The 13,450-nt window shown below is 39.2% G+C and overlaps 1 protein-coding gene across 1 annotated transcript; it reads right to left on the bottom strand.

Annotated features, from left to right (window-relative positions):
* Positions 1–8,349: 8,349 nt before the first annotated feature.
* Positions 8,350–10,305, bottom strand: LOC101117398 (olfactory receptor 5AC1-like). Its single transcript, XM_004022614.4, has 2 exons — positions 10,258–10,305; positions 8,350–9,255 (listed from the first exon to the last, which is right to left on the bottom strand). The coding sequence occupies exons 1-2, from the start codon at positions 10,303–10,305 to the stop codon at positions 8,350–8,352; spliced, it is 954 nt and encodes a 317-aa protein (XP_004022663.4).
* Between the last annotated feature and the right edge of the window lie 3,145 nt (positions 10,306–13,450).

Raw genomic sequence — 13,450 nt, 5'->3', positions numbered from 1 at the left:
TAATCACATCTACCTTCAAATACTATTATACCACTATATTTGTAGGGTAATAATTTAATAAGAATATACTTGCAAATTCTCCCTCCAATCTTCTTGCTATATTGTCATATATTTTATCTGTAAAAGTATGATATGTTGCTACTCTTTTTTGGCATTTAGTTGCATCTTATATTAATCCAAAATAAGAAAGATCCTTTTATATGAACGTTTTAACTATTTTCAGTAATATTTGTTTGTGTACCACCAAGATTCTCTTTGGTTATCATACTTCTTCTGCCTAAAGAACTTCTTTTAATGTTTTCTTGTCCTCTAGGACTTTAGATAATGATTTTTTTTTTCAGTTTTTGTCACAAAAGTTTTTATTTTATATTCTATTTTTTTTTTTGTATTGTGTCCCAGGTTTCCTTGTTTAAGAACAAAGCAATGATTGGCACGGGGTTTTAAATCAAGAGTATCAGTGAATTTTACCCTCTTGCCAGCCATTTTCCTCAAAACTCTCTGACCCCATTCTTCCTGTCCCCAAATTACTGTTTCCTACGTATTGATTGAAATACCTAACTCCAAAAGCCCTGGCACAAATCCCAGGGTCTTGTTCCCTCCGTTTCTCTGCCTTTCCTCTTTCCCTGCCTCAGTTTGAAAGCATGGGAAAGACCAGAGTGGTGACCTGGACAAAGGGGAGCACTTCACACTCAAGGGTCAAAGTGACCAAGGAGTACGGAGTCGTGAAGTGAGAGCCCCTAGTCTAAGCTACTGCAATGGGCTCTGGGGCACAGGGAAGCACACTGGTGCCCCAGTGAAACGGCACTCAGCAGCATCTCACTGGACATATCTCCTGCTTGATTGACTTTCCTTCCAGCAGCAGGTACACAGTCACACTCAGACCACGTGCTCGTCATTGTTAACCACTTAGTTCCCAGTGCTCATCTGCTCTCCCTGTCGAGCCTGCTACAGGAGGGACTCCTCTTTGCCTCCCCCTGAAGATCCTCCTTGTTGTCAGCTTCCCCCACCTACTTCTGCAGCAGGGGACACAGCTACACACATACTGACACTGAGCTGCAAAGTCTCAAGACAGTAGATCCTAAAACACCTTCCCACAGGGTGATCCTCTTCTGCTTCAGAGCTTCTAGAAAGTTCTGATGTCCAGGAACCCCCTCTGGATTTTGCCTCAGCTTCACCTTGTCCTGTTTGCTACACCAGGAAGACAGCCCAAGGCTTGGGGGTGGCCCCTTCAGAGTCAATCTCACTCTGGCCCCAGACTAGCCCTCAGGCTGAGAAGTCCAGCTGCTTTGAGGTTCCAACTTCATTGAACCCTAAAGGGCCCACCATGCCTTTCCTCTGCAGAATTCACATATCACTGAGTACCCAGGAACCCAGAAACTTCAGCCACTCTCCTCCCCTGCCCCATTCCTGGTTTGTGTTGAAGGAGACATAGAAGAGGGGTGTTGGAGGCCCAGCCAGGTAAGAGGGTCAACCCACCCAGCTCCGAGCTTCCTGGCCCACCATCATCTAAACCTACGCCTATATCTGTGCAAGTAAAGAGGCAGATCTCAAAAGCAGGTGCATGTCCCTCAGCAGGGAGGGAATTCCCCCAAACTGGGGACTGGGACCACATTCGTTTTGGAAGTTATTTTTTCTTAGGTAAAATTCTGTGTTGGCTGGTCTTTCCCCCCCACAATTTGAAATATGTCACTCAATACTCAGTTATCTTCTGACCATATACTTTTTCTTCCCCTCTAGTTACCTTCAAAATTTTCTTTTTATCTCTAGTTTTTAGCTGCTTTAATATAATTGTTGTTTTGCATTTTTATTTTGTTGTGATTTGGTTTCTGTTTGTTTTGGTTATTCTGTCTCAGGTTCTGTGTGCTTCTTGAATTTTTGGTTTGATGACTTTCACTATCTTTGAAAAATTCTTGACAATTATGTTTTCAAATATTTCTTCAGCTCCACTCTTATTCTTTTCTTCTCAGTTTCCAGTTACACACATATTAGATAACTTGATGGTCTTTCATAGTATGTGAATGTCCTGGGTTGTTGTTTTTTTTTTTACTCTGTTCTTATTTATTTTTAATTTTGATAATATTCATTGATGTATACTCAAGTTCACAGATTTGTCCATGTCTTATTTACTGATGAGCTCACCAAGAATATCCTTACCTTTGTTCTCATGTTTTAAAAAATATGTAATTCTAGCACTTTCACTTGACTTTTAAAAAATGCTCTCTCTCTCTCTAAATTCTCTCTAAAATCTCGTCATGCATATAAACTTTAACATAGTAATCATGGCCATTTTAAATTTCCTGGTTGATAATCCCAACTTCTGAGTCATATCTGACACTAGTTCTCTTTAATGTTCTCTATTTTGATATTGGGTTGTTTCTTTCTTGGTTTGTTGTTGTTTGCTTGTCTCACAAGTTCTAACTGAAATCTGGTATTCATATGTAAGACAGTAAAAATGGAAATGGTGTTGTTTAGTCACCCAGTCATGTCTGACTCTGCAACCTTATGGACTGCAGCACACCCCTGTCCCTCACCATCTCCCAGAGTTTGCCCAGGTTCATGTTTGTTGCATCGGTGATGCTGTCCAGCCATCTCATCCTCTGATGCCTTCTTCTCCTTCTGCCCTCAATCTTTCACAGCATCAGTGACTTTTCCAATGAGTTGTCTGTTTGTGTCAGATAGCCAAAATTCTAGAGCTTCAGCTTCAGAATCAGTCCTTCCAGTGAATATTCATGGTTGATCTCCCTTAAGATTGACTGGTTTCATCTCCTTACTGCCCAAGAGACTTTAAGGAGTCTTCTCCAGAAGACCACAGTTTGAAAGCATCAATTCTTCAGCATTCTGCCCTCTTTACAGTCCAGCTTTCACAACCATACATGACCACTGGGAAGACTATAGTCTTGAATACACAGACATTTGTTGGCAGGGTAATGTCTCTGTTTTTCAACACACTGTCTAGGTTTGTCATTGCTTTCCTGCCAAGAAGCAGTTATCTGATTTCATGGCTTCTGTCACCATCCACAGTGATTTTGGCATCCAATAAGAGGAAATCTGTCACCATTTCCACATTGTCCCCTTCTATTTGCCATGCAGTAATGGGGCCATATGCCATGATCTTAGCTTTTTCAATGCTTGTCTTAAGCCGGCTCGTTCACTCTCCTCCTTCACCCTTATCAAGAGGGGCTCTGTAGTTCCTCTTAACTCTCTGCCATTAGGGTGGTATCATCCACATATCTGAGGTTGTTGATTCTCCCACCTGTCTTCATTCCAGCTTGTTACTCATCCAGCCTGGCATTCTCATGATGTGCTCAGCATATAGGTTAACCAAGTGGGTGACAGCAGACAGCCCTGTCATACTCCTTTCTCAATCATGAACCAATCAGTTTTTCCATACAGGGTTCTAACTGTTGCATCTTGACCTGCACACAGGTTTCTCAGGAGACAGGTAAGATGGTCTGGTGTTCCCATCTCTCTAAGAGCATTCCACAGCTTGTCATGATCCATATAGTCAAAGGTTTTAGCGTAGTTGATGAAACAGAGATAGATGTTTTTCTGAAATTCCCTTGCTTTCTCTATAATCCAGCAAATGTTGGCAATTTGATCTTTAGCTCCTCTTCCTTTTCTAAATCCAGCTTGGACATCTGAAAGTTCTTAGTTCACATAATTCTGAAGCCTAGCCTGCAAGATTTTAAACATGACCTTACAAGCATGGGAGATGAGTGTGATTGTCTGATGGTTAGCATATTCTTTACTACTACCCTTCTTGGGAATTGGGATAAGGATTGGCCTTTTCCGGACCTGTGTCCACTGCTGGGCCTCTGGGTCTTCCAGATTTCCTGACATAATAAATGCAAAACCTTGATGGCAAAAATGGAAATAGATGGTACTTGAAGGACAAATAAAGTAGCCTTAATTATATAATTTAAGATTATTTTTAATAACTAAAGTGTTTATTTCAGATGGTCTTCCCAAGTGGTGCTAGTAGTAAAGAACCCGCCTGCCAATGCAGGAGACATAAGAGGTGTGGGTTCGATCCCTGGGTTGGGAAGTTAACTTGAAGGAGGAAATGGAAACCTACACCAGTATTCTTGCCTGGAGAAAACCACGGACAGAGGAGCCTGGTGGGCTACAGTCCATGAGGTTGCAAAGAGTCAAATATGACTGAAAACTTAGCATGCACACACATATTTCAGACACCAAGTTAAAACGGACATTCACCATCAACCTTGGTAGAGTATATTGTATATATGTGTGGTAGGGCACAGACTCTTAATAGTATGAGGTAAAAGAAAAACTCGCTTTAACATTCTACTTAGATCTGGATAACATCTGGATAGATGGGGCATCTGGATATTCAAAGTAGTGGGAGGACCCACAACCATTGAGATTTCTGTAGAAGTAATAATTTCATCATATTGAAATAGGGTAGTACAGGTATGCCTAGTTCCTGCATAAAACATTCAGTGCATAAAACATTCATTTCCACCCTAGGGTAAAAGCGGTACCTGGTTTGTGTAAGGCCACAGATAGAAGGGGTACAGATGTCTTAGGTTGTATCTCAGAGACTGGGACATTATTTGAGTGCAGTAATTTAACTGTGAATAGTTGATGACTGGAGAAGGCAATGGCAACCCACCCCAGTGCTCTTGCCTGGAAAATCCCATGGACGGAGGACCCTGGTAGGCTGCAGTCCATGGGGTCGCTAAGAGTCGGGTGTGACTGAGAGACTTCACTTTCACTTTTCACTTTCATGCATTGGAGAAGGCAATGGCAACCCACTCCAGTACTCTTGCCTGGAGAATCCCAGGGACAGAGGAGCCTACTGGGCTGCCGTCAATGGGGTCGCACAGAGTAGGACATGACTGAAGCGACTTAGCAGCAGCAGCATATGATGACTAAGAAAGTGATGAAGTGAAATAGGAAAGGAAATGCAGCTGATAAACAGTAATTTACCAAACAGGTTACAACTGTGGGCAATCAAGCTTAATCTTTTTTTGGAAACACCATAAGCTAGTATAGAGCATAAATGACAAATTTATATCAACTAAAGGGCAAATGTCTGAGGTATTTGTTCACTGACTCCTGTCAGTCATTGGTTGATAAATGGTCTAAGGGAGATTCTATGAATAGCAGTCATTTCCCAGTTCTTACAGTTTGCCTTAAATGAGGGTTAAAATGGTTCTGGTCATCATACAAAGCCCTCAGATGAAGATGTATAGAAAAGACATGGGCAGGCACCAACAGTGTCTGTGACAGGAAATATATACGAATCAATGGACAGTGTGATCTGTAACTCACACTGAATGAGTCACTCAACACTAGCTATTATAGTGAGACAGGCTATCCCTCAAACAATGCATTCTCAAGAACCTTAAATTGAGGTTTGTCTACAAATAGAAAAGAAATGACAAAAACTGTTCTTATAGACTTCAGTGATAGTCACTCAGTGAATTCCGACTCTTTGTGACCACATGGACTGTAGCCCATCAGGCTTCTCTGTCCATGGGATTCTCCAGGCAATACTGGAGTAGGTTGCCATTCCCTTCTCCAGGGGATCTTCTCAAGTCAGGGATCAAACCCAGGTCTCCCACATTGCAGGCGGAGTCTTTAGCATCTGAGCAACCAGAGAAGCCAAGTGGAAAACAGTGTTTCAAAGTGAGTCATGGCATACAGTTTATACTACATAACACATAGCACAGGCTCTTAATTGGAATAAAGTCTCCTCTGATATTTGCCACAATTCACCTACAAGAGTAATGAAATGTTATTTGCTTTATAGTCTTCAAAATCTAACTACTTAAAATACTGTTCCCAATCATATCATCATTATCCATTGTGTCATTGCTTATGGAGTCTAAAACGCAGGGCAGCCAGCAGCACAATATTGTTTTGTGAATGGTGCTCCTGAGTTAAGGAGTGCACACAGTTTGCATGATCATTCACAATCCCTTAGCACAACACTATTCATGAACCCATTATTTTTCTCTCAGTAATTTATAAATGTTGTTCCATTGTCTCTATTTGCAGTTCAAAAAATGAGACATCAAATATTACTATACTTATCTTTACTTTGTTAGTAATCCAGTCTCTCTATCTAGAAAGTTGTATATCTTCTTTTACCCTGAAATCTGGGACTATTTGCCAGGAACACAGTCTTCTTGTGGTTACTGTACTTTTAGTGTTATCCACTACAGGTTATTTAACTTCAGAAACTGAAATTTCCTTTTGTTCCTAGGAAATGGCTTGATGAGCTATATTTTAGAATGAATGAAACTAAACTTGCCAAGACTCCCTCCAGTGGTCAGTTCTGTCGAAAAATACTCTCAAAGGTTAAATACTTCAATATGTGAGTGTTTCTTGATGAGTTTGGAGAGTACATGGCTTCACAGGACTTGTGCTTTGAAATATTAGTAATCGTGTCCTTTTTCACAAATCTAAACCCTTTCCCCCAACTGGTTGAAGAGAGGATAGGACCCCTTGCAGAAGCATGGATGGGTTAGAAACTTCAATCTCTATCAGCACCAGAGATGCCCCTAATAAGTTCTTCCATTTATATGACAAGGATCATTTTCTCCCAGTACTGATTTGATTTGTAGAACTTTCTAATTCACTTGCCTTCAGTGTGTTCATTCTTCTTGTCACTGCCTGTTTAGATGGCTGATTACATTCACATAATCATTTTAAGCTCACTTATTCTCGGTGCCCTGTGAAAGACTGAAGATAGTCTAAGACAGGGCAGAGGAGCTGCATCACTGGCTTCAGTTCTCAGCTTTGCATCCTCCTACCCTGCATACCTGTTGTATCCACACATCAGATTTTCTGTCTACATATTTCTTCCTCTTAATTCTTCCTTATTGATCAGCAACACCAGGTCATCATCTGAGGATTTTGCAACAGCAGTGGTTAGCTAGCAACATTATTATAAGTGCAAACAAATTTTACATTTACTACTTTAGAATTCCTTTAAATTTAGAATATGGCCCATAGAGAAAGTCACTACACATTCCATACAGAGCAATCAATGAACGAACAATAAATATTATATTACCGGTTTTTACAATCATTTTGGAAATGAGACTCATTCCAGGGTGGCACTTACACAAGTTAAGAAATGTTACATCATGTAATTGCATCATATATTTTTACTTAAATAGTAAACATGCAAGAGTATAAGAAGTATGAAAATTATATGAATTTATGTTTATACTTTATTAAACAGAAGACTACTAATATCTGAGGAAATATATTCCGAAATCTTTTAATATCTGAAAATTCTTGAATATCACTATTGCCTTTAATTTCCCAGTAAAATGCACTATGTTCCTGCATATATTTGCACCAAATTCAATAGTCCATTTTTAATTTTATCCCAACTTCCATTATTCTCCAGTAAAATGCACCAATCTCTTGTATTCTGTGCTTTTTAAACCTTTTCTTCATTCAAAGAAATTTTCCTCTTCAGGGACAATCTCCGACAAGAAGTCATTTCATCTGAGTCTCTGAACAGTTGAGAAACAGCCAGAATTTTGATATTCAAGCTTAGAGAATTAGTTTCACTCACTCACTTCAATCTCAAACAAAGAAACATGCAAATGTCTGACACAGTAAAATTGCAAACTACTGTATCTAATTTAGATGGAATTTACAGAGTGAAACACTGCAAGCCCTAAATCCTTGGTTTTATTTTTTTAATATAAATTTATTTTTTTAAATTGGAGGCTGATTACAGTATTGTAGGGTAATTGGTTTTGTAAAGTATTGGTTTTGCCATACATTGACATGAATCCACCACAGGTGTACATGTGTTCCCCATCCTGAACTCCCCATCCCTCTGGGTCATCCCTGTGCACCTGCCCCAAGCATCCTGTATCATCCATCAAACCTGGACTGGTGATTCAATGCCATTCTCCCAAATCACCCCACCCTCACCCTCTCCACAGAGTCCAAAAAACTGTTTTATACATCTGTGTTTCTTTTGCTGTCTCACATATAGGGTTATTGTTACCATCTTTCTAAATTCCATATATATGCATTAGTGTATTGTATTGGTGTTTTTCATTCTGGATTACTTCACACTGTATAATAGGTTCCAGTTTCATCCACCTCATTAGAACTGATTCAAATGTAAAGGATTTCAAATGTAAAGGATTTAATTTTTCATTAAAAATTCAGTTTTCTGTGATATGAACACCTCTTGCCATTGAAGATGACTTTCATCATACAGTACTTAGACACTGCCCTAGACATTACCCTCTGTTTAAATGATAAAGCCAAGGCCAATTTGCTTAACTGTAGACTTCTTGATTTTGCAAAGTTTGAAAAGAACTGTTCGAATTTTGCTTTAAAATATGTTTATTTATTTATTATTCTCTTCAAGGCACCTATAACCTCTTTGTTCCTCAGACTGTATATAAAAGGATTTAGCAGAGGAATTATGATTGAATAGAATAAAGAATATAGTTTATCCTGATTTTCAGCTGATCCAGACCCAGGACGCACATACATGAAGAAGAGAGTGCCATAGAACAAGGAAACAGACAGCAAGTGGGCACTGCAGGTGGAGAAGGCTTTGCTCCTGCCCTTTTCAGACTTCTTTCTCAGGATGGCAAAGAGAACATGGGAGTAAGAGATAATGATACTCATAAAAGTGAAAGATTGTATAAAGACTGAAAATACAAAGATCAGGAGCATATTAACTCTAGGGTCAGTACAAGAAATCTTAAATAGTTGTAAAATTTCACAGTAGAAATAATGTATTACATTGGACTTGCAGAAAGTTAATCTAAATAACAAACCCACATGCATCATGGGATGAAGAAACCCAATAATATACGAAATACCTATTAACTGGGTGCAGAAGATATTATACATCACCACTGGGTAAAGCAAGGGGTTGCATATGGCTACATAGCGGTCATAGGCCATCACCACCAGGAGGAAACATTCTGTGTTTGCACTGGAAGCAAAAATATAAAATTGGGAGATGCACTCAACCAGGGATATAGTGTGATTCACAGATAAGAAATTAATTAGCATTTTGGGAGTCACAGAAGAGGAAGAACAAGCATCTGCAAAGGCTAAACTGCCCAGGAATGAATACATGGGGGTGTGAAGATGGGGGTCCTTCCAGATAAGAAAAATCAGCCCAAGGTTGCCCGCCATGGTGGTGAGGTAGATGACCAGGAACACCAGGAACAGGGGGACCTGCAGCCCTGGGAGATCTGTGAGTCCTGTGAGAACAAACTCCGTCACCACAGTCTTTTTATTGTGTTTTTTTTAGCCTCTAATTAATTTCTGCTGTGAACTTTATGATTTCTTTCTTTTTTTTAACTTTGAGTTCTGTTTGTTCTTCTTTCTCTAGTTCCTTTAGGTATAAATTTAGGTTATTTGAAATTTTTCTTGTTTTCTGAGATAAAGTTGTATCATTCTCAACTTCCTTTAGAACTGCTTTTGCTGTGTCCCATAGGTTTTGGATCTTTGTATTTTTATTTATCCCTAGGTATTTTTGTTTCTACTTTAATTTATTTATTTATCAGTTGGTTATTTAGTGTTACACTGTTTAGCCTCCACATGTTTCTGGTTTTTCCAGTTTTAATTATTGTGTTCATAGCCCCAGTAGCTTGTATTGGCCTGCTATTGGGCAGGGACAAGGTCCAGCTGATCCCAGAGTATGGTCTGGCCTGCTGTGGGTAGGATAGGTCAGCAGATTGCAGTATTGTGGTTTTCTTGTATCTGGCTTCCCCCTCAGATACAGTTAGTGAGGCTGTTCTAGAGACTAGTGCAGGCTTTCTGGAGGACCAGGCTGCTGCCTATTTCCTGATGAGTGGAGATGTGTCTTGGCCCTCTGGTGGGCACAGCTGTACCTAAAGGTGTGTCCAGAGGGGCCATGGACTCAGGAAGTCTTTAGGAAGCCTGTCAGCTGATGAGTGGGGCTGTGTCCTCACCCAGTAAGTTGCTTAGTCTTAGAGGTATCCCACCACTGGCACCTACAGCTATTGGTTGGGGCCAGGTCTTGGTACTAATGACCTAGAAGGAGGATTCTGCAGTGGTGCCCACCAGCACCATTGTCCACATGATAGAAGGAGCTCCCAAAGATGTCTGCCACTACTGTTTATATACGCTATTTCCACACCTTGCCTCTCTGGGAAACTCTCCAAGACCAGCAGATAAATTTGGCCCAGGCTCCTATCCATTACAGCTTCGGCCTTGCATCCCAGAATATGTAAGATTTTGTGTGTGTCTTTTAAGAGTAAAATTTGCCCCGGTTCTGTGGCGCTCCTGAATATAAGCCCCCTTCAGGGGGCTCATCTTCCCAGTGCAGGACCCCTGAGCTGGGAGCCCAATATGGGATTCAGACCTCCCACTCTTGTGGAGGTGTGAGAGTTGACTATATTGCAGTTCTGCCTCTCGTACTTGTCTCATTGTCATTCCTTCTTCATGTTTTTAGTTGTAGAAGATCTTTTCTGTGCCAGTCTTTTTTATTGATAGTTGTGGTTCTGATGTGTTCATGAGAAGAGATGAGTCCAGTATTTTTCTACTCTTCCATCTTGGTTAATTTTCTAGACTTTCCTTTGAAGATTTTTCACAGTTACTCTGTCTTGGAGTAATGGCTGGCCATTAGTACCTGAAAAACTATTTTTCTTATGGCTGCAGAAAATGAATTTCTCCTCTTTTTCCAAAAGCAAAGTAATTCTCTTGCCCACAACTCTCGGTTGGAAAAGACCACAAAGTGCTAGCAAGACAGACTTCCTGCACTTAATCTGCACTCAACTGAGATGACAAACACTAACCTACTCTCAGATAGTCTTAAATGAACATGGCATTCATGGTGAAATAAGATCATGTTCTCGTGGCCTGACTCCATAGGATGGATGGGAATGGGCAGATATACATGAAGAGGGCATTCACAAAAACACATAATAAGAAAACATGAAGTGAAGTGAAGTCACTCACTCGTGTCCGACTCTTTGCGACCCCGTGGACTGTAGCCCGCTCAGGCTTCTCTGTCCATGGAATTCTCCAGGCAAGAATACTGAAGTGGGTTGCCATTTCCTTCTCCAGGGGATCTTCCCAACCCAGGGATCGAACCTGGGTCTCCTGCATTGCGGGCAGACGCTTTATCCTCTGAGCCACCAGGGAAGCCTGAGAGCCCTGTAATTTGTAAAGTCTTAGATCAGATGATTATTCATCTAATTAGTTGTCATCAACATGGAAACCTTATGCAACAAAAACTGTAAACCTGAACAGATAGACCTGCTTTAGGCTCTTTAGGAGACAATGAGTGTAAGAAGCACTTAGAGTTTCATAAATTATTCTTCCGTACAAACACTAACTTATATACAGTTTTTTTCTGCAAAACTGTGTGTTAAGCAATATGGAAGGACTAGATATTGTCATCTAAAAATCATACATGAGGGGAAAACATAGCAGAAACAAAAACTTGCTTATCTATTTTGACAAAGATTTTTGTTTTATTCATTTAAGACTCACATATCTGGAAAAAATTTATAATAGACCAAGAGGCCAGTGAGCATTTAGGCATTGCTGTAGAGAGGCATGGCTTTTGCCTTTTTCATTAATAAAATTATCTGTTTGAAAATTTTATATCACAATAAGATTTCAAAATAGTACTGATGTTTTGTGATCTTAGAATATTAACATAGAAATCCTACATGAACAGTGAAAAGCAGAAATCTAAAATCATGTGAATCACTCAACAACTAAATTCATATCAGAAGTCTATCCATAATATCACAAAATATGAATATATACAATATCAATAATAAATGAAAACTAAAAATAAATTCAACTCTAAATATTAATGCTAGAAGAAAAACAAAATATTACAAGTAAATAAAGCAAGTGGAAAGCACTTTTAAATAATAGAAATTAATAAATTAGATAATAGTGAACAAAATTAGATGTAGTAAAAAATATTGTAAGCTGATTCTTTTAAAATATCTACAAAATGGAAAAATTACTAGCTAACCTAAATTTTCTAAACTGAAAAAAAAAAAATGAAAAGAGGGAAATAGCCTCCAAAACCCAATTCATGTTAAAACCTTTGTGAGAGTCATTGCCCAACTCTAGAAAAATTTGAAAACATGGATGAAACAGTTAATTTTGTGGAAAAATATAATCAGAACTTTGTTCTTCTTGATGGAACACAGTAGGAAGTCCACAGGTGATGAATGAAAATAAAAATATTATGAATTTAATCATTTCTAGACCGAATTCTATCTACCAGTTCCAAGAAGCACATTGTTTTCATCACAAAGATACTTTTAGCCAGATCCAGAATGCAGGACAAATGAACCGATTTCTTCAACAAATAAATGAAATGAAAACAAGAGGAAGAGAAAACCTTTTTAGATTAAAAGAAACTTAAAAACCATCATCAAAATGCAGTCGCTATACTTTGTTTAAATCCTGATTCAAACATATAGCAAAATTTTTGAGATATACTGGAAATACTGAACACATATTGATATTAAATGTTAAGTAACTGTTATTAATTTTGTTGCATATTATGTGTGCTGTTAGATTAAAACAAAATATTTGTTACCATTATATGCACTAATGGTTAATAAAATTTAATAATCAGTTGCAACTTTAGCAATTGAGTCACAAAACATCATTGCATAAATTAGAAATATATGTACTGCTATACACTCAAACTAAAAATATAAATGTACAGGTTGAGACAAGAGCACATGGGAATAAATTTACTTTTTCAAAATGACATTTTAATAGACTATAGCAACATATGGGCAAATTATAGGAATAAGGAGCTAATCAAAAATAAAGAAAATGGTTGAAAATTTCCCCAGCATGGAAAAAGAAATAGTTAAGTCCAAGAAGTGCAAAGAGTCCCATACATTATAAACCCAAGGAGAGGGACCCCCCCCAGCCTCAGCGCCTCACCCCCACCCGTCTCGGGGACCCAGGGGTCCTCTGTCCTCAGACCTGTGCCCACCAGAGGGACCCCTACCCTCCACTTCCTCACCCACTCCTGGCGGCCAAAATCCAACCACCCAAACTTCAAAGGAAGCTGTGTGTTCTTGACGTGATGAAAAAGCAGTATCTTTGCATGTGAAAGGAGAAAGGTTGAGAATATATTAAGATTTTTAACTGTATTAGGGATGTGTGAACCAGTTTCAAATGAGGTTTTATTTATTTACTTTAGGTGAAGACGAATCAGAACTAATGACCACCCCCCGCCCCGCCCCCAACCCTGTATCACTTCATACCGAGTGTGGTGTGCTTACCTAAAACCAGTTCATTTATCCTTTAATTTTTTATGACGATTGTTGTTATTTTCATTGTTATTGTTATTATTTGGGTGTTTTGTTTTCCTTTGCAGCTCTCCACACTAAAACTCGGAACGTTGTGGGGAGAAGCCATGAGTTAACTCTGCGCTGGGGTGAGATGTAGCTGGAACCAGCCCCGCACC

The sequence above is a fragment of the Ovis aries genome, chromosome 1 (genome assembly GCF_016772045.2).
Source record: "Ovis aries strain OAR_USU_Benz2616 breed Rambouillet chromosome 1, ARS-UI_Ramb_v3.0, whole genome shotgun sequence".
In the NCBI taxonomy this organism is placed as follows: Eukaryota; Metazoa; Chordata; class Mammalia; order Artiodactyla; family Bovidae; genus Ovis; species Ovis aries.
Note: the sequence above shows the minus strand (reverse complement) of the source record. Positions and strands in the feature narration are given on the sequence as shown.

Coding starts and splice junctions, on each gene's coding strand:
- LOC101117398 (XM_004022614.4), bottom strand. CDS start 10,305: ATGAGCCCCCTGAAGGGGGCTTATATTCAGGAGCGCCACAGAACCGGG. Junction 9,256..10,257: donor AGGAGCGCCACAGAACCGGG/GCAAATTTTACT, acceptor CACAATAAAAAG/ACTGTGGTGACGGAGTTTGT.